This window comes from Eleginops maclovinus, chromosome 20, assembly GCF_036324505.1.
Source record: "Eleginops maclovinus isolate JMC-PN-2008 ecotype Puerto Natales chromosome 20, JC_Emac_rtc_rv5, whole genome shotgun sequence".
In the NCBI taxonomy this organism is placed as follows: domain Eukaryota; kingdom Metazoa; phylum Chordata; class Actinopteri; order Perciformes; family Eleginopidae; genus Eleginops; species Eleginops maclovinus.
In genome coordinates, this window is record NC_086368.1 from 2,991,025 (window position 1) to 3,013,128 (window position 22,104).

The 22,104-nt window shown below is 41.1% G+C and overlaps 1 protein-coding gene across 1 annotated transcript in view; it reads left to right on the plus strand.

The window, feature by feature from the left end:
• cntn2 (contactin 2) overlaps positions 1-22,104 on the plus strand; it is a 52,449-nt gene that overhangs the window by 1,408 nt on the left and 28,937 nt on the right. The window contains exons 2-5 of the mRNA XM_063910800.1: positions 18,504-18,624; positions 19,051-19,192; positions 21,394-21,569; positions 21,750-21,845. Of these exons, the coding sequence (XP_063766870.1) occupies positions 18,567-18,624; positions 19,051-19,192; positions 21,394-21,569; positions 21,750-21,845 (472 nt within the window). The 5' untranslated portion in view covers positions 18,504-18,566. The remainder of the gene's footprint in view (positions 1-18,503; positions 18,625-19,050; positions 19,193-21,393; positions 21,570-21,749; positions 21,846-22,104) is intronic.

Consider the following 22,104-nt stretch of genomic DNA (forward strand, 5'->3'; position numbering starts at 1 on the left):
TCACTGAGTAGTGCACTCTCAAAGCTCACACACATTGTTATCCACTGTACTGAATAGACTGATATATTCATAAAACTAAATGAGGGTTTTAAATCAATAATGTCTGGAGCTCTGAGTCGAGGTAAAAGATCGGGTCTTCATCTGGTTCAGTAATCTCATCATGTGTTAGCTCTGATACTGCCGTTTCCTTACACTGCACTGCACCATACACATTTAAACTGCTGTAGAAATAATAATATTTATAACATAATTGCATAGGGTCTTGCACTTTGGGTCACTTTTATAATAGCATTTAGGGTTTGAACAAAACACAGTAGTCTAATCACTTTATAAAAAAGAGCGCTGGAAAGAAAGCTATTTGTCAAGTTGAAGCTCAAAGGAAAACACTGAATTGTTTTTATAGTTAATTAGATCTACACTCTTTATAATAATTCACTCACTTCACTGGGGCAGTTATATTCTAATTGTGTTGCATTGTACTCACTTCATGCACAGTACATCTGGCATTGACCAGATTTCAAATGATGAAAAAGTGACATTTCAAAGATAAGGTGTATTTTTGATGTCCTATCCACAGTCACATCAATCAGCATCATCTCTGTGTGAGGTCCACAGGGATTGGCCAGCAACATGCTTAACCAAAGTTAGCACAAAGGCTGGGAACAGATCAACACTGAAGCTGAACGCCTTCCTTTAGAATTTGAACTTTTGTTTAATATTGTGATTATTCCATTCAAGTCACAAACTGAGATGAAGAGTTACATATTATACCTGGTCTTGTTTAGTATGCCTTGCTTTTTGAGGTTTCTCTGTACATAAAAATAATAATGGATTGCAGAGGAGAGGTTATTATGATCTGACCTTTAGTACCATTAATGTTGAAAACTGTGTTTCAATGAATCCAGTTGATGTAGAGATATTCCCCAGTGCTACCATAAAAGTAGATATAGCAATATTCAAAACTGAAACTACATGGATAGAAAGTGTCCGCTCAGCAGACCCAGATGTCCCAATCATCACCGAGCCGTTCTCCCTCTCTCTTCAGGCCGAGAGGAACCACTCTGTTATTAACCCCATTTAGGAAAATCATGATGTAGTCAAATCCTGACATATCCGATCTTTACCGATATTATGTTTTAGCAGCAAGTACTGGTTTTATTCACATTGGTGTGTTTTCAAGGATATAATTATACCCTTCATCCATGAGTAGAGTGTGGCACAACAAAGCCGCTCCTGTTTCCATTCTATCTCGTAGATTTTTGAGAGTATCTGCAAGATGTGAGTGATATGTACAGAGGAGGACAGTTTACAATGTGGAAATATACTTTCTGGACCAGATATGTAATGGGGCACTGTCTCACATTACCTCTAACATATCTACCTATAAATGCGCGGATACGAATTGGCTTTTAATATTTCATTGTGTAGCTCAGTTCAATATAAGTAGGCCTCAGCTTTTGGAGTGTTATTAATTACATTAACTCAAGTACTGTACTCTGTACTCTTGAGTATCTTCACTTTATACTTTTACTTTACTACATTTTGGAAGCAATTTTTCACTTTTTACTTTATTAGATTTATTCTAGAAATTCAGTTACTAGATACTTTGCAGGAATGGATTTATAATACAGAACAAATGAACAACTTTTAAAATTATTATCCGTTAAGCTACACAGCAGCATATCAAGACATTTAAATAATCCCCACATTTATCAACCGCAACATTGACAATAATAATAATAATAATAATAATAATAATAATAATAATAATAATAATAATAATAATAATAATAATACAAACATGTACAATTTTTAAATCTGATATTGGACGTACAATTTTGAATGCAGGTGGTTAACTTGGATCAGAGTGTTGATACAATGTAAAGTTCATTCTGAAGTGTCACTTCTTCCAGGTCTTTTTAAAACAATGAGCTGAGGAAACTTAATTTAAGCTCCGTGTTTTATCTGGAGATGATGACACGATGTAGCTGTTATCACTAGACAAAGCTGCTCCTGAAGACCGACCAATATAGGTACAATGAGTCATGATCTGGATAACGGCTTACAGTAAAAAAGAAATATGAGCAGCACAGTGGCACTTAGCTTCTGTGAGAGTGCCATCTGTTTGATCTGTCTTTTATTCCCTGAGTCCCTCACCCTTACATCTATATGGTCCGCTCTGCTGCTCCGCGTCTCCATATAAAGGCTGCTATCGATCCAACGGACCAGACTCCATCTATGGTTCATATGACTAGGCTGTGAGCTTCAGTGGAACAGTAAAGCCTTTACTCAAACCTTCAGAAGACTCATGCCAGTGTGGCCAGCCTGCACAGCAGCTCTTTGTCTCCAATAAGGGCAGAGAGCAGGGAGGTCAATCCCTCCATCTCAGAGATGAACCTCTAGCAGCCAGTCCTGACCGACGCGTCAGAAAGATGTGGAGATATGGAGCTGGCAGCAAGAGGAAGTCTTTGTTCTGCTCACAGAAATCATGAGAACTGATGGGTACATCTGCAAGGGGAACGGCACGCTGAACACTTTAATTCTACTGTCAAATTATCATCAATGCCTTTATACTAAATAGATAATATTCATACATTCAGCACAAGACTGATAAACAACTTTTGGCTGAGAATTTTTGTTAAATGATGTCAGTAAGTCAAATATAGCTTTATACAATATTATGTCCAAAAAGATCTTGTCCTTCAGTTAGAATAGAAGTACCAGAGTGTAGGAATACTCTGTTACAGTAAAAGTCCTGCATTCAAAATGTTCCTCCAGTAAAAGTAGAAAAGTCAGCATCAGAATATAGGTACTCATTATGCAGATTGTACAATTTTCACAACCATATATTATATATAATTATATTTATTGATGTATTGATGTGTTTATCAAACCTGGTAAAGGTCGAAAACTATGTAAACTCCAAGGTCAGTCAGGCTCCCACTCTGGTCCAAACTGAAATATCTACACATCAACTGGACGTTCCGATCATAAGGACTTCTCTTTTGCAGTAGTACCAACAGCAGTGTTTACTTAACATGTACAGCAAAATGTCAACAGGAAGTATTTGACTCAAATACATCCATGCTCCTCATATGATTCTTTCTCTTATCACCAAATGGCTGCAAAACAAAGGACATTCCCATCTGATTGTACATTCTTTGTGGGCTGCATGACTAATGGTAGCATGCTAACATGCTTCTTCTGCTCAAAGATTGGGGGTCAGGATCTTTGGTGCAGATTTTTTTTTCTTTTTTTCTTAGATAACCTGCCATCTAGAGAGCATCTGTTGAAAGCAGTGAATGCTGTTGAACAGCAACATGCATTCTTCAAGGACATTTTTAAATCATCGCCTCCGATGCTGCGTTTCCACAGCATGGTTTGGCTCTACTGGAATCTGTCTGTTTTTGGTTTCACAAAAATGAGATACTGAGATGCGAAATAAGTTGAGTCCAGTTGACTAGAGCCATACCCTGCCGTGGAAACACATCAGTTAGATTTCAAAGTTGCAGTTATGTATTAATTGGGAGTTTGCAAACAAAGGAACTGTCTATGTTTATCTGCATGCATGTAGCAGCCTGGGGCTGAAACATACTAGTATCTGCCAATGGGTGCCCAGCAGGAAAGGTGTGGGAACCTCTGCGCTAACCCGAGAAGAAACGTATAACACACGATCAAATCAATAATCCTGAAGACAGCTGTGGCTTAGGAGGAAGATGGGTCCACCAATCAGAGGACCCAGCTCATGCAGTCAACGGGTTGAAGTGTCCTTAGGCAGGATGTTAAACCCTGAATTGTATGGCTGACCGTGTGTAAGTGTGTGTGAGTGTGAGTCTCTGGAGCAGGTGCACCTTGTATAGCAGCCTCTGCTTGCATGTTTGTGTATGCTGACTCGTACAATGTAAGTACTTTAGGGAGAGCACCTATACAGGCTGTCCATCTACCATCACACATGACTGAGCTCAGCATAGAGCTTCTGCTCCGTGCCCAGCAGGTCACATACACTCAGCTCTCGACTTCAGATATATAAATCAGCAGTCAGGTGGAGTACCATCCCTCTGTGATGTAATCCATCATCCCGGGACACAGCAGTGTGACAAACATGGTAGCCAGTCCATTGTTGGTCACACACTTTTGTCAAAGCATGTATGATAAAGAGATGTGTTTATCCAGGGGTGAGTATGGGGGTGAGTGTGCACATAGTGGGCTTGTGTATTAAATATTTGATTCAGAAGAGCATGTGAGCATTCTGGGATGTGTGTCTGCGATGCTGGAAGGTTCCAGGAGTCTGGGAAATGTTGAGGCTGTATATAGAAGTCTTCCAAAAGCCTAATTAAACATTCAGTGAAGCGCCGTGCAGGAGAGCATGGTGCAGCCTGCAGACCGGCTAACCCACTGAGAATACAGACTCACAGTACAGGGGAACACTGATACCACATGCTCACATTACAGACAGGCTCCACCCTGCAAAGTTCATTAATGTCATGATTTTGTGTTTCATGTTTCCTTTTTTATTTTGATATGCCTTTTCACCTTGGGTACGGCCGATTGTCCAGAAATCTGCTTCTATCGTCTTATATACTGTATTCCTTGACCCCTGTGTGAAACGTCATAGGTTTTAGGAATTATGGTGGGACAGCATTTTCTCTTTTCCTTTCGTAAAGGAAGCTCCAGTGTTTCCTAAGATAAAGGAGGTTGTATAGGAAGATTCAGAGCTATCATCTAGAGAATTTGAACAGCTCTTATCATGGCGGCCACTGAGGTACTTCCGAGTCGTTTCACTCCGTTAGGAACCTTCTTAAGATAAACGGACTATTCCACCGCAACCCCTGTGTCTTGTCTTGTCTTCATCCCTGTGTCTTCCCTCCTGTGCCTGATTGTCTGAGTGTTTTCACCCACTGCCCCTGTGTTTCCCTTCCCCTCCGCAGCTGTGTCTTGTCTCTGTGATTAGTCTTGTGTGTATATAGGCCTGTCTTCCCTTGTGTTTGTCATTGCACAACCCAGAGTTACACCACAACATTTTATTGGTACAGAAAACAGAATTCCTGTTGTTCATTTATCCATCTACATCAGAAGAAATGCAGCAGCAGCAAAAACAATGGTGAATTATCATACCGGACAATATGGCCCGGCATTTGTGAGTTTATCTTCCCTTCATCTTGCACAGATGCTCTGGGTTTTTGCTATAAGAAGAACCAGCTATCTACCTGCACACCTCTCACATGTCATATAGGTTCACATTATCAAGTAATGACATTTAATATGAAAATGTCAGCTTTACTGCAACATCATCAACACTTTTCAGGCCATCTTACATCTTTATTAAAGGGATAGTGATTGCATTTAATCTGTAGTAACACACTCAATTGGAGACACTCATTTTGTTCCCCCACTTGAAACTGCAGATCCTATAGAGTAGAGCCTCTCTGTATCTCTTACAGGAGATTATCCATCGTTTATTCATTAACTGAGAACTGGCCATCTCCAATATTAGACAGTGCTCTAATAATTGATCAATACTTGGTCCGAAAGTTATTCTCAAATGTGCACCATGCTCTAATGGTGTTGTTTTATGCTTTATACACGTGGACAACAGAGAACATATATTCTTCATTAGGTCGGAATTTTACGGAAATAAAAAAGGAAGTGAAACTGATGCCTGTGACACACACTGTGAAATGTTGACTTTTTGATCGTTTCAGTAAAAAAGTGACGTTCATATTTCTCCTTTTGATTAATACAGAGCTGACGTCAAAACTAAATATGTACATCAGAGGCATTTCTCGTCACGATCGGTTGTTTCCGTGAACGGACAAATGTTGTCGTGGTAAATGTTGCGGCTGCAAAGCATTGTGGGACAGCATTTTCTCCTTTCCTTTGGTAAAGGAAGGTCCGGTGTTTATGTGTGAAAGCAAAGGTGATTACCAATGTTTCTTAAAAAAAAAAGAAAGTAGACTTAAAGTAGCTCATTATCTGTGACACAATTTGTATTCTTAGCATTTGAAAGTCACACAAAGCCTATCTCACTGAGCTCTAATACTGTCTGACCTGAAATCTTTAAAACTCCACTTTATGTAAATATAGCCGCCCACACTCCGGGAACCAGGCTTTGAGCCATTCCTAACACAAACCGAGTGAGACTGAAACAAAAGGGCAGAACAGAATTTTCAGTGACACCCGACAGATGAACACAACCCACAGCTCTCTCTGCACTGCAGCATGTAGACTTCACTTTTATGACAAAAATGATAATCAGATCAATATTGAGATCATCACTATTGCAAAGGGTTTAGTGACCAAATGAATGAATTGAGCTTTCACAAAATACCCAGAGCAGTGCTTTAGCTTGCATGTTGGGATACAATCCTGATAGTGGACAAATTACTAGAATAACTGACTGAATTGCAAGTCTTTTTCTTTAATAACATAAAAACTGAAATATTCACCCTAAATGTTAAAGAAGACAGACAGGAAGTAAACACTAACAGGAACACGGTCTGGGCTCTGCAGGGTTTAAGGACTTGTTAGTGGATCAGAAACTGTGAACAGACTTGAACGGTCACAGAAAACCTCCATCAGTGCTGCCGCAAAGTTGATGTTGTCGCAGTTCCAGTCTTTGGTGCGCCGTGGAACAGAGTTTTGGTTTTTTTCTTAGCGGAAGAAATACGATCATTTTTGAGTCAATAAAATAATTCCAATTAATATCGGGAGTCGAGTCATTAGTTTGTTTAGTATCTGGCCGTGTAATAAGCGGGATAATGTGCAGTGAGTTGATTAAGATCCCTCCGCTTCGCCTTTCCCCATAATGACCGCCACGCTGCACATTATCCCTTACATGAAGAGGAGAGACTATGTTGTGCTCTTCTAAACACCAGTCATGCACACAAAGCAGCAAAAAGGACACAACATCGAAACGGGTTTGAAGAGAAAGGCTTCAAGTTTAAAGACAGATGTGCAGTTTTATGCAGAGCCCTCGATCTGGAAGGTCAGGCTCAGAGGTGCTGTAGCTCATGGTTGGAGCAGAGAGCCACCCCATGCAAGATTCAGGAAACGTATTCACTGGCCAACACTGTAAGTTGCAGAGGCATGAAGGTTGCCTAAAAAGTAAACCCAAAACATGTGGAACGTTGCATGGTGGCTGGCATGTGCTTGATTTGTTATGCAGCAGCATTTTCTAGAAGTATCCTGTGTGCTGTCTACACTGAGGAACCAACAGCTCCACCCTCTTAATCACTGCAGTATGAAGGCACCTCTCCTCCTGCTCTTTGAGTCAGATGCAGATTGGTCGGAGCAGATCTGAGCTGTGGCTCTGTGTTCTGCCGCCCCAGAATGAGACCTTGTGGCTCACTCCATGATGGCTGCACAGACTCAATTCTAACCAGTTAACCCTTAAATGGGCCAATACATTTGACTCATTTGGAAATTGAATTAATGGCTATTTTTTAAGACTCAAATGGCACGTTTCAAGATTTTTCATCAAAATATGACTTATTCTACTTCCTATGGTACATTGCCCATTAAGGGTATACATTTATATATTATGAAACCCACAATGTATTTATTTTACAACCATATTACACCATTATAACATGGCACACACAGAATTACACCCATACTACAACACAGTGGAGAACCGTGTCTATCACAACTGGACCTTCAGTCCCTTACTTGAATTACTGGTACTGTGCTCGCTACATCATTACAAACCATTAGGACCTACTCCACTCAGCAACTTCATTCTGCTCAATATTTTCAGGCGTTGGACAGCCTTTTTTTATAATGTCCATCTTTTCACTGAATGGTCGCTTTGGAAACAGTACTAACAACAATTCCGCAACAACATCATCTTCACCTGTTGCCATTTCCACGTAAAATGAAAACTACGTAAACTCACTACGTAAATTGCTACGTAGCACTTAACTAGATCCTCTGTCTCGATCCAGTGAACTAACGGGTCTTCTAGAATACCCTGGAACCGTGGGAAAATCTGAAAGAACACGCCCATTGGCTACAAATCAATATGTGATTGGTTGATCTAATTGTCAATCCAAACGTATGCTCTCATTCAGTTTAAGGGCCAGGGCATTCTATCAGGGATATACAATACCCTGGCTGAAGGATATTCTTTCCAGAGATCCAGAAAAATATCTGTTTGCATTTCTTTCGAACACCACTCAAATGCGTAGTGCATGGATCGAGAAAGACAAACAAATCAACGTAACACTGAAATATTACAGATCAACCACACAGATACAATTCTCATTTATTCACTTTATTTAAATTGTATTAAATTACATTTTATTAAATTAATTAGATTTTTTGTATTTTCTTATCTGAGGGTTCCAGGGTATTCTCTGAATACCTTGAAGGCCCTGACAGTTCACCACTGCTACAGCATCAGTACACCCATATTTCACACTCTTATTACATCCATATTACAATAAAGACCCTACACATTGACACCGTTTGTCGAATGATGACATTTTATAGCCAACATGTCACTGATGAAGATCCTGTAAGGGATAAAGGTCTGCAGTATAATACCAAACTGAAATATTTGGTTAAAATGCCAACATATAGATGAAACCAGCATTTGTTTAACATCCCTGCTGGATGCTGGTGTTCATCTTTTTGTCAGATCTTGTGTTGGAACTCTCCTCTCTCTGCTGTATGTCTTCCTCTCGCTCTTGGTTGTGCACAGTAACAGATGAGCAGGCAGACAGTGTTACAGGGCTGCTCCTCCACAGGGACTACGGTGGCGCCGATGCCTGACTCCGGAGGTCATGGTGTCTGGGTCCGTGTCTCAGGAGAGCCTGGGTGCCTCCAGAATGATGGACAGGGTGGATGGGGGAACTTATTTATTCTAATGCTGGCCGCTCCATTGCTCTGTGACACGTTGGTGCCGAGATAAGCAGAAGTATCACTGGCAGTATTTGCAGTAGTTGCTAAAAATGTGTTTGCAATTGTAAAAAATAGCCCTGCGTTAGTGATGCGCGGGCTGGCCCAAAACCCGTGGGTCCCGCGGGCTAGCCCGCGGGTCGGGCGGGCCGGGTTGTTTTTTCCGTGGAAAATGCGGGTAGCGGGCGGGTCGGGTAAAAATCGCAATTATTCCAGCTATTATAGTTATATGTATCCGTTCATATGCTTGTCTTTTGTGTAAGGATAAAATGGGGTTTTCTCCCTCTCTTCCCGCTCCGTCTCATGCACCGCACACAGGCAGCACGTCAGAAGGCAGCAGCAAGCTGCGAGCTATGCCTCCTGTCAATCATTTGTTTAGCGAAAATAATAGCCTGCCGTGCATCTCCTCATAATTGTGAGCAAAACCCCTCGTTAATAGGCCTACCGTTTGGCAAATCACGACGTAAACTCACTGGTATCTTTTTTTTTTTTTTCTCCCATTTTCGCGGGTTGGGTCGGGTTGGGTTAAAAAATCAGAGCGTAATTTTGCGGGTCGGGCGGTGCGGATTGGCTGTCACGATGGGTTGGGTTGGTGCGGGGGTTAAAAATCCTTAACCCGCGCATCACTACCCTGCGTCTTCATAATAACACAGTATCAGCGGAATACTAGCTTTCACTTTAAATTGTGTCACCAAAAATAATCTGAATGTGAAACTCAGAGCGAAAAAAGGAGCTCTCTCCTAACTGCATGTCCCTCCCCTGTGTGTGTGTGTGTCCTCTTTTGCTCACTAAATGCATTTTAAAATCAGGGAGCTATTTTAACAAGATGCCTTCCACACAAATGTTCAAACTTACGTCCACATTTTAGTTGCAGTCTGCAGAAAGTTGTATTATTGATTATGTTGGTGGCTCTACAAACCTTGCTGCTAATTTCAAGGGTACATGTCTAGTTTTAGTAAACATTCAAAGCACATTTGCATACAAGCTAGAATTTTCAGCTTCAGTATCTTCACCAAGGGCATTCATCTCAAGGGACTAGCATTAACACCTAAGCCAAAAGTGTTTTGTTTTGAAGTGGGACGACATTTGTGGGTAAATCATTGTTGTCAATACTCAACTCAGATAAATGTCACCAAAGAGGAGCTAACTTCTCTCTACTCTAATTCCACTCATTTTAAAGGGAATTTGATGTGTTCATTGAAAGAAGTGACAGTGAATTGATATGGAGGGGTGATGATACGATTATGACCAATGCCGTCTGTTGGTCTTGTCTGGGAGGACGTGCTGTGTTTCGTGCAGATAGAGACTCAGAGTCGGGGTTCCCTCTCATGAGAAGTTTAAAATATACACGAGTTAAATATGAATGGAGACAGGCAGAGGATGGGGGGATGTAGGGATTTTGGGATGAGGGATGGGAGGGATAAGGGATGTTGGGATGAAAGGATGATGGGTTGAAGGGAGGAGGGATGAGGGAGGGGAGGGATGATTGGATGTTGGGATGAAGGGCTTAGGGAGGGGAGGGATGTAGGGATAATGGAATGAAGGGAGGAGGGATGTCAGGACAAAGGGAGGGGAGGGATGAGGGAGAGGAGGGATGGAGGGATGTAGGGATGAAAGGATGATGGGAAGAATGAATGAGGGAGGGGAGGGATGTAAGGATGATGGGATGAAGGTAGGAAGGGAGGAGGGATGTAAGGACAAAGGGAGGGGAGGGATGATGGAGAGGAGGGATGGAAGGATGTAGGGATGAAAGGATGATGGGATGTTGGGAAGAAGATATGAGGGAGGGGAGGGATGTAGGGATGATGGGATGAAGGTAGGAGGGATGTCTGGATGACCGGGTGTAAGGATTGAGGGATGAAGGGATGTAGGGTGTATCGTTAAAGGGAGGGGGGTTGAGAGAAGAGAGACGATGGCCGGATGTTTGGCCGGATATAAATAGACTTAGCCGTGATTAGAGATGGGGTTGAGGCGTGAACACACTCCTGAACCTAGATCAACAATTTAACCTCATATATTCAAAAAGTTTGTATGGATTTTTACTGGATCTTTGCCCACATTGCTTTATTGTAACTGAGATAGGAAGAAATCTCTTGATATGGATTGCTTCCATCATGTGTCAATGTTCAAACAGTTGGTGAGTATTTCTTTAAGAAAGACCTGATACCTGATCTCAAAGATACTCCTTTTTTGCTGCCAAATGCAAGCGAAGCACTAGCTGTTCTGTGGGACTACAGTTTATATCTCTGACTGGATGGATGTGATTGTATCCTGCAGCAAATTCATTCTAAAGACTTTATCTTCAATCAATGTCTTAACATGTCAATGCCTGCTTGAAACTCCTGTCAATTACGAAGGATTATTTCCTTAATCTTGAAGGATGACTTACCAAGGTTAATATGTTTCCTTTTTTGTCTAAAAGTAGGACCAAATGTGTGTCACTGTGTGAGTTTTAGGTCACCTTTTGATATATTTCCTTCTCTGAGACATTAAAAAAAGGAAGGCTCAGAAGGACAGAACAAACATAGTGGTCTCCAGGAACTTCAGTGGACAGGCTGTCCATCTGTGGCCCTGACCTGATTCCTGCTCTGCCTCAGGTCAGCTGGAAGACTGCAGGCCGGACAGGAAGTCAGAGGGGATGCTGGTGACTGAGAGGAAGCACTTATATCTGACGGCAGAAATCACACATCCGCTTAAAATATACGTACACACTGAAAGAGAGAAGAGCAAGTAGAACAAAAAGGTCATGAAGCGGGAGGAGAGAGTGCGTGTGTTTCTTTGTGTCCTATTTTAAGCATGACTTTTATTCGTAGTGTTTTCTCTAGCCAGGAGAGTTGGTGTAAGCATCGTTTTTCTACCTGTTAGTATTCTATCTGCTCCAACACATTTTTGGGATTGGTCTTATCACCTGAGTGTGTATGTGGATCAGGTTGGACTCGCTTTCCAATTTAAATGTGAGTCTCTAGTACGATTTCATGAGCTTGATTGGGTTGTTCCAAAACTCTGGACCTCTAATCACGACCAAACACTTTTAGGCTCAATTCCAAACCGCCCCCTACACTCTACCCCTAGACACTACCCTTCTTTTTGCGCGTTAATAGACTAGTGCGAAAACCAAGCAGCTAATCAACATCATATTTAATAAATAAAAGAGGTTTGCAAATAAAGAAACGCCATAAAGGTAGTTGGAGTTTTATTTTAGTTTAATTGAATGTATTGACAAAGAGATGCTGATTTGAAACCGTTGTTACAGTATGTCCTGCCGGAGAGAGGGGACTTCGTCCCAAAGCTTGCCGCTGTATTTACACCCTCCATCCGAAAGAAGGAACCCTCGTTCAGCTGCGAGAGGAGGGAGTTGGTAGGGTGTGGTTTGGAATTGGACCATAATGTCTTGGTGATTGACATACCTTCATCAAATGGGTGTTTCTTTGTACAGTATGTGCTCAGGTAGAGAGGACTTGTTTGCATCAGTAAATGTCTCCTCAGTCCTCAGGGACATTTGAGGGGTCCAGTGTGATACTGCTCAGGCACTATGTGCTGTTCATGTGTGTGAGTATCAGTGTGAGTGTGGATTGTATTTCAGTAAATGCTTCTCTGTTTGACAGGGTAGGAGGGGGGGAAAGGGCCTCATAGACCCACTATTGTTCCCTAATGATCAGACACACACACACACACACACACACACACACACACACACACACACACACACACACACACACACACACACACACACACACACACACACACACACACACACACACACACACACACACACACACACACACACACACTCACACACACACAGATAATAGATGTGTTTCTCCGTGTCCTGATGACAGTGTGCATGAAGTCATCCAGCTCACAGACACCACGCTCCCCCTGTAGTGGAGGGGTGGTCCGACAGCTGGTTCAGGGGGCCTCGAGATTTGTATCTCTCCACTGGATAGATGCCTTGGTACAGGACTTAATATGTACAGAAAGCTGAACAGTCCGGATCATTCTTTCCATCCATTGATGTCACAGTAGTTTTTTCCCTGCTTGTGGTCAGTCAATTAACGTCTCATGTGTAAAGGTATGAAAGGTGCGTCCTGTACGTTATCCTTGAGCAATGATAAGGTGCTGGGTCTTATGCAGGTCAGAGTGAGTTCATTCTGTTGAAGGCTGAGAACAGTACCTTTTAGTGATGTCAATGAAATATGTCATACTGATTAGATGATTAATGCTTTACAGAAACTCTAAACTATTTGTCCTGATACCTCGGTACTAAGTTAATCCCAATATTCCGAAAACCTGACGCTGTTCTACAGAACTGAAGGTACCACATACTGTAGGAACACAATTAATACAAAAATTATCTAAATCGCAGTACGGACAAGTGCAATATTCACAGTAAGCACAACATTTATTAAAGGCTAAATATGTACTGTAATAACGTAATGTCCAGTACTGTGGAGCTGCAGAGATTCCTGTCCTACTGACAAAACACACTTGTTTTAAACAAAGTTACACCATGATCATTTGTTTTATTTTAGAATAATAATGGAACTTATGATTGAAAAGGAATCCCTCAGTATTGTAAATCATATCCAAATTGCAATTTAAGTCAATATAATTGCAATTGACCATTTTTTCAAATTGCTCAGCCTTAAGTATAATTCAGTAGTGAAATCACATTTCAAAAATGTTCTTCAGTATTTAATTACTACATTTCTGATATTGACAGCCCTACACACAACTACACACATCAAAATGCAACAGTACAGATTAAAGTGTGCTCCATTTCCCCCATTTGCATCATTCTTGTATCTCCTGCTTTAAAGACTTTCCCCTCCCCTTTAAGTGTAGTCATCCGGAACAAGTGCCGACACATGGTCCGTCTGAAGCATACTGAAGCTTTCGGAGCGTCTGCTCTTATCCTTACTCTGCCTCAGGGGAAGCACACCCGGTTAAAGGTGGACATACAGCTCCGGAAAAAAATAAGCTTTTCCAAAGCTGTATATGAGAGCAGTTAGCAGCATCACTGGCACCGACTATCAACTGACATCTCAAAGCTTCCTATTTGATTAAAAGTAGAGTAATAGAACCACTCCAAGGCAGTGTCAGAACTGTATTGATCAGAACACTGTATAGGGCTCGAGGACTGACTGAGGTCCAGCAGCACCGATACATTGACTCAGCAGCCATTAATAATACATTAGATTAACCTGAAGAAGTTTGGCTTTGTGCCAGATACCTTCACAAACCAGACTGAGAGATCACCGTCTGCTCATTCAAAAAGGATTCAAACAGCTTGTGGTACTGTAAAAGCAAGCCAGGAAATGACCTCAATGACTTGGCAGGGTAAAACAGCAGCAAGGAAGCTCCACATCTAAATAGGAAAAGTAGGTTTATGATTATCTTGTAAACAAAATAGTGTCTCAATGTTTAAACATGTCTCAAATTAAGCAGAAAATGCAACATGAAACTATTGTTAGAACATCAGTATGCCACTGAGCTCTCTTTAACTATAGTAGCAGCAATTGTATTGTCCAGTCCTGAAGAACAACATCAAGATTCTCCATCTGAAACAATCTGAAGACACTCTGAAGACTGTGAAGGACCGTTGTTGGGGTCCAGGTCTGGGGATCCTTAATTGTGGAATCAGCTCCATAGCAGGCATTGTTCCAACCAGCCAATTTATATACCCAGAGATAACATCAAAACCCAAACAAATGGAACCTCTCTGCTTTTCCTGCAGCAGTATTGTGACATTGCCTATGGAGAATTAAAAATACTGATCTTTCAAACAGAATACCATAAGAAGTTTGAGGGCTATTTCCAGAGGTGGGAAGTAACTACTTCTACTCAAGTACTGTACATAAGTACAATTTTGAGGTACTTGAACTTTACTTGAGTATTTCAATTGAATGCTACTTTGTCGTTCTACTTCATTACAATTCAGAGGTAAATGGTGTACTTTTACTCCACTACATGTATTTAATCCCTTTAGTTACTTACAGATTTGGATTAATGATGGTAAATATAATCAGCCCTTAAATCAGACTTTAGTTCACCTGGAGTAAATCCAGCAGCTACCCTGCAGTATACAAAGCCATTCAAACTAGCTGCACCTTTACCAGCTCTGAGAACACTTTAATGATCAATAATTATAAAACATATCAGAGATATTATTCTGAAATGGACCAATCAAACAATGACTACTTTTACTGTCGCTACTTTAAGTACATTTAGATGAGAGTACTTTCTACTTTTACTGGAGGAACATTTTGAATGCAGGACTTTTACTGTGACAGAGTATTCCTACACTCTGGTACTTCTACTTTACTCAAGTACAAGATCTGAGTACTTCTACTTTTACTCAAGTACAAGATCTGAGTACTTCTCCCACCTCTGGCTATTTCTGAAAATCAGGGTACCTCATGTGAAGGTCAACCTCAGAACAAACAAAGCTCTGAATTTAAATACACATCCACAGATTTCCTGATCTTCTCTCAGAGGCTGAACACCCTGGCTGGGGTCAGACACATATAAAGTCTGAATGCAAAGAATCCCTACAGTCCTACTTTCAAAATGTCAAGTATTTATTTTCTGCTTTACGCAACAGTGCTTGACAGCTGCTTCATTCTACTATTAAACACACAGTGCATAAGGTCAGAGGCTCAGGCGAACAGAGCGGACACCTTGCTGACCATCTGCAAGCTGAGGTCTGGCTGCTCACATGCTTCATGTGTGTCTGCCAGACAGAAAGCAGGACAGCTGGCTTTCCATGTCTGCGGTACACTGTCACTTTAGCTTAGAAGTTTCCTATCGGAGTGAAATGACCCGGAAGTACCTCAGTGGCAGCCATGATGAGAGCTGTTTGAATTATTTGGAATCTAGATGATAGGAAAGGAGATTTAAAACTCGCCCTTCTCTGCCTCTGATTGGCTAGCACTCTTCGCCTTCTGACACAACGTTTCTTATGAAAATGTCCAGAAACAACAACAACAACAAGTATTACCTGACATCAATAATCCAGAAAAACAAGTTAAAAATCCTCTGAGATCAGCTGGAAATCCATCACCAAAACAAGCAGAGGGCAAGCAGGAACAAATACTGTCACCTTTCTGTCCACATTAAAATAAAGACAGCATCAAGTATTTTCTTCTGCTCTTAAATGAGCGAGCCCTGGTTCTGAAATAGCTTGGACAATTTCCTGCGTGAATTGACTTTTCCAAGTTTATATGCAAAACAAAACTTTTCCAAACCTCCTCTAACAGCATCTTTTATGGACCAGTGTGTGTGTGTGTGTGTGTGTGTGTGTGTGTGTGTGTGGTCTTTTAGGGTGTTTGCTGCAGATGTCGACACAGCCGCCCTCACAGCCTCATAGCTATGGGCAAAATACTTCTTTATGGAGCATGAAGGTGAAAGAGAGAGATGTATTGTGGGGAAGGACACAGACAGTGTGTGTCGTACGCATTAATTGTTAATGTGAGGGGTGGCCGGTTTGACCTTCACTCTTTCTGTTTTCAAGTGCCCTTCAACAGCCTCAACTTCAGAGCAGAATGAGGAATGGAGACAGTTTGCAGATCCTCCAGGTCTCTTCAGGCTTCAAACCAACTCCATGTGTGTGTTACGCTGATGGTCAAACTGTTTTTAACACATTCATTTTGGGTATTTCAGTTTAGTTTTGGGTTAATTGTAGAGGCTCTGTAAAGTTTAGAGGGTCATGCTGTGATTAAGATTGGTTCAGAATACTTTGGAAGTGCAAAGAATCTCCCAGTATGATCCAAGGACACCGGTACCAGACTGGGTTTTTAGCTGGATAAATGTATATTTTAATGTTGTTGAAATTTTGGGGATGTTTTGTTCAAATGCATCTCTTTAAAACATCCAGATTCTTCCAGGGTTGTGCACTGAAGCCAAAGCATGGGGTTGAGCTGCAGCTCTTTTTTCGTTGTCTCAGTCTTCAGCTTGTTTTGTTGACTTGGAGGTAATCATCAGCTTCTTTTTGTTTCTGGCTGTTTTAAAGCAGTACTCTGATTGGCTGGTACTATAGTGTGGAACAACATCCCTTATAAAGAGCGCACTGAGCAATTGATTTTAGAAGTCCATATCACAGTTTACATTGTGAAATGTTTGGTGCCATATTATCCTCTTACTGCAGTATAGGTCTTAGGACATATATTGTCCTATTTTAACATTGACAAAACCGTGATGATCATGTTTTATCTAATGAATTCTGTCTTTTTCATTATGTCATGGCTTGGTTACCTGACTTTAAAGAGCAGAAACTCTCTCAGTCAGATCATAAAGTACCAACAGACTGATGCTGAGCCACAGCTGAACCTGGAGACCCTGTACCTCAGACAGTTACAGCGGTTATCCAGCTCTATATTAGACGATGACCCCCACCCTCTGCTCACTGAGTTTAAGCTTCTTCCTTCAGGCAGGAGGTTAGTTGTCCCACAGAGTAGAACCCAGCGGAATAAAAACAGCTTTATCCCAGCAGCTACTGCACAAATTAACAAATCACAGGAGCGTCACACAGATGCCTATTTATTTACTTATTTATGAATTTTGAATGTCCATGAGATGTTTTTGAATGTTTTCAAAATTTGACGGAGCAGGGTGTACTTGTATTTGAGATGTGTCTTTTGTCTGTGTTTGTTCTTAGAGTGTGTCAGGATGGATCCCTTGTCTTTCTATCGGCTAAATCTACCTATGGGTACAAGTAAATAACCTGACCTGACCTGATGTTTATATACGGATCATAATGAAATCTCCAAACCACCTAAAAAACCTGCAGAAAAAGCCAATAAACCTTTTCTACTAAATGTCTTAACATTAATTTTATTCCTGTCTGACTGGAAAACATCTAACGTTGTGGAAGTCCTGTTTGAATACTTTAGTGTAATCTTTTATACACTCACAAACTAGAGTCCCTTGCAGAGAAGTCAGTCCATATCTGGGGTTGATCTTTTTTTTGGCCATGCACCTTCCCTTCTCTAGTTTCTTCATGGATTTTTCTTCTCCCACACTCTAAAAAATTAAAAATAAGGAAATTGTTGATCTGAAAAGAAACGTTGAGTCAACTAAACAATACATATTTTGTTTTGTTGCTAGCTAAATAAAAGCATATATCGGAAGTATCTTTATCTTTTCTTGAGTAAAGTTTGTCTCATTAAATAAGTTAAGTTGGCAAAAAGTAAAATTATAGGTTTGAGGTCAAATTATTTCTCTAAGTTTGCTTCACCAAAGAACGGGGTTTCCAACTGAAATCTGAAGGGTCTACACCCAAGCCAGGAAATTCTTCAGTGAAAGGTCACTCTTCAAATGATGAGAAGTCTTCATGTTGGTATCTACCTTGGTTAGATGTGAAACAATAATAAATGTAACAAATGAATGACTAAAGCATGAAGAATGAGAATAACAACCTTAATAGGAAATGTAATAAATGTTTTTGGAACATTTGTGTTCATTTTCTAAAGGGGAAAGTTCAGATAGAACATCACTTTGAATTGATACTGAAAGAAGTTGAGTTATGATTAAATAATGTTGCCCAAGACTTCAGGAGACCACATGAGCGATCATGTCACCAATCTTGCTCTTCTTTCCTCTCACAGGCCCATAGTGAACGCCTTCCTGTGAGATCAGGTGATCAGGTTTGATCCCCTCTGCTCTAGACGATGGAGCGCTTCCTGTGTCTGCTGCTCCTCAGCTCAGCAGCTCTGAAGGAGGCTGCTGGTAGGTTCCTCTTAACACACACAAACACACAATTACATGTCCAGCGTTTGTGTTGGTGATTGCATTAGCACTAAGTTTAGGTTAAGGGACGATTTAAGTGTTAGGGTAGTTTAGGATTGGATTTAATTAGGAATTGAGTAGGTGGTGTTGTCATCTTTTGCAAATTGAAAATGCGTATAAAAACTGGTGGACGGAAACATACATTGAGAGTCTAATCTTACTATATGGCAGCTGCATTTTACACAGACAGCAAACAGACTTTATGTGGTTTCATTCGAAATGCTTCCTCATGTTACTTCACAGGTGATTTGATATATGAATAAGGGAGAATTTATGAGAATTAATTTGTTTCTTTATTGAATAAATGTGTCGGTGGCTCACCTGTGAAAGGTCTCCATCTGTCTTCTGACACGCTGTTGTTCTCAGGCGGAGACGTGTGTGTGTCGGGTCACGACAGCGGGCCGGTGTTTGAAGAACAGCCTAACGGTTTAATCTACCCCGAGGGTCTGAGTGAAGGCAAGGTGACCCTCAGCTGTCAGGCCAGAGCCAGTCCAGCTGCCTCCTACAGGTAACACACACACACACACACACACACACACACACACACACACACACACACACACACACACACACACACACACACACACACACACACACACACATTGATGGACACCACATATAATATTGCATTTGTGAACTTGGTAAAAGTGTACCAGCTCCCCCAAAGTTGCCTACGAATTGGTAAGTACCAGTGGAAACTTTACTAAAGTCACACGGTATGCAGGTTTACAAGTTGTGATGCTGTAACTCATAAAAAAAAAAAAAGTAACTTCTCCGTAATGTCATCTATATGCCCTGGCTGCTAGCCTCATCATTTAATGTCTATTCATGTAAACAGCTTAACAGTGTGGATCAGCCAAGCCCTGGTGAAGGTAATCAGAAGGTCAACGTAGGTCGGGGGCAGTTCTAGGGGGGGCCAACAGGGGCCAGTACCCCCATATCGCTGACCTGGGACCCACCTGTGGCCCCCCTTCCAAAAGAAAATTGTATGATATTAGGATTTTATGGCTATAATGGGCACGATAGGTTGAACTAATGTAATTCTGTATTCTAGTTGGACCCCTTTGAGCGGTACACCGTCACTGGCCGGCTAAAACGCGCAGGAAATAAAACAACACTTGTCACCTCCCACCAGAGGCTGTTCCAAGTAGGATTCAAGCCTAGACATTAAGAGACTAAAAAACTAAGGATATTGTTGCTGAAATGTGAAAGAAGAGAAAACTCCAGTCTGGGATGCAGCAGAGATTGGACTGAACCTTATGTTCAGTGTAGCTGCAAATACTGTTACTAAATCAAGTAGTGTAAATGGAAAAACATACCTACTGAAACAAAGAACTGTAACTTAAAGTTACTGAAACACTTACCTGAACAGAAACAAACTGTATTTTATGTTTATTTTACACAATTACTTCATACAGTCTTTATCTTTTTTAACCCGCATTTATTGTGCCCCTCTCATAAAATAACTGGCCCCAACCTGGCCCCAACCTGGCCTGCCCACTAAAATTTGTCTGGACTGCCACTGACAAAAAGACATAACATTTCTAAAAATAGACAAAGGAGGAAGTCTAAAGGATGACTGTATGATACTGATGTGCGACACAGCTGATCCGGCCTCTGAGCTTCTGATCTGAACTTCTGATGTTGACTGTTTATGAACTGTATTCTTCTTCTCTGTGGGTCCATGACACCCGCAGGACCTGGAGCTGTGCACTCTGTCCACTTTTATCTATATCAATCTGTAATGTGAGCAGCTACACTGGAGAGTGAAACACATTTTTCCCACTTCAACTCATTCTTTAATATACAGCTCTGGAAAAAATGAAGAGACCACTCCAAATGTTTCTTAAATCTTTATCTCTACATGTATGGCAGCCATTCCAGTGTCTGTTCAATTCCAGCACAGAGAAATGTTGTCAGTAGTTTATAGAATACAATACAAAATGTTAAAAAAGTAACTCAAAGACAAACCTATAAATATTAAAACCAGAGAAACTGGTAATGCTGCAGTGGTCTCTTCATGTATTCCGTGGCTGTATATTAACATATGAAGCATATTTTGGGTTACAATTGCAGAGTTTAGATAAAGCACAAAGGGCTGAACATATGAAGAACATATGAATACAGTGCATATTGTGCACAACATTTGACACACTTTCTCTTATGGTGCAGAATCATTGGTATTAAGCAACCAGTCATGCAAACATTAATTACACTCTAATGAGTTTTTCAATTTGAACTACTGTAATATTATATTTGAACTGTACTGTGTACTATTTAGTTGACTTATACTTGAATCTTGTTTTATAATTGTTTATGCGATAGAGATCATGCAATGTTTTTAGTGTTTGTTGATGGTTATGTAGCTGCCTAAGGACTGCAGATGGAAATGAGCTGTTAGCTCAAATCTGGCATAAGTCATCTCTTCTCTTTTCTGAGATTAATGTTTTTGCCTGCACGGTCCTTTTGGAAATAAATACATAAATAGTACTAACTTGTAAACAATGGTTGTGTTTTTAAGATATATTATTTTCTGTGTCTGCTTGTTACACATCTTTAGTTTGGCATTTAAAATGTATTGAGGGTTAGGGTTAGAGAAGCTTCATAACTGTTAATGGCATATAGTTGAGCTGACAGAGGTGGTCCATGATGTTTATTATTTCCTGTTTGCTGTGTCGTGATCTCTATGCCCTGCTTTTTGCCTTGCAGGTGGCTTGTGAATGGCACAGAGGTGCCGCTGGGTTTGGACCTGCGCTACAGCCTGGTGGCGGGCAGCCTGGTGATCAGCAGCCCGGAGACTGTGCGAGACACCGGCTCCTATCAGTGTCTGGCCATCAACCGCTGTGGCACCATCATCAGCCGCGCAGCTAACCTCAAGTTTGGCTGTGAGTGAAAACAATGAGGCTGTTAACCTTTGACCTGTTGGAGCTGAAACATGAGTGGGCTGCGGTTTCTGAAGCAGAGATAGACGGCCTGGGATAGCAAACTGTGACCTTTGCTGGTTCTGTTATGATTTGTGACAGATATATTTTCTCCTTCTCTGCTCTTCACCTTTGTTTCTCCAGACCTCCACGACTTCCCCCCAGACAGCAGGAGTCCTCAGACAGCATATGAAGGCGTAGGAACTTTCTTGGCCTGCCAGCCCCCCACACATTACCCAGGTATCCACTCTGCTTCAGGACTACTGGAAACCCTTTCACACTGGTTATATTTAGCATTAAAGATACAGAAACAGTACAATTCTAAAGAAGATGATGTGCTGTGAGCTAGAGGATTATTTTCACAAAGAACTTCCACAGCCTCCAGCTGATAGGGAAGGGTCAAAGGTCACTGTAATAAATGAGCAGAATGAACAACCTATTTGGCGATACTGTCGGATACGAAACTAAATGGTTATGGAAATGCATTTCAGTCTCTGTT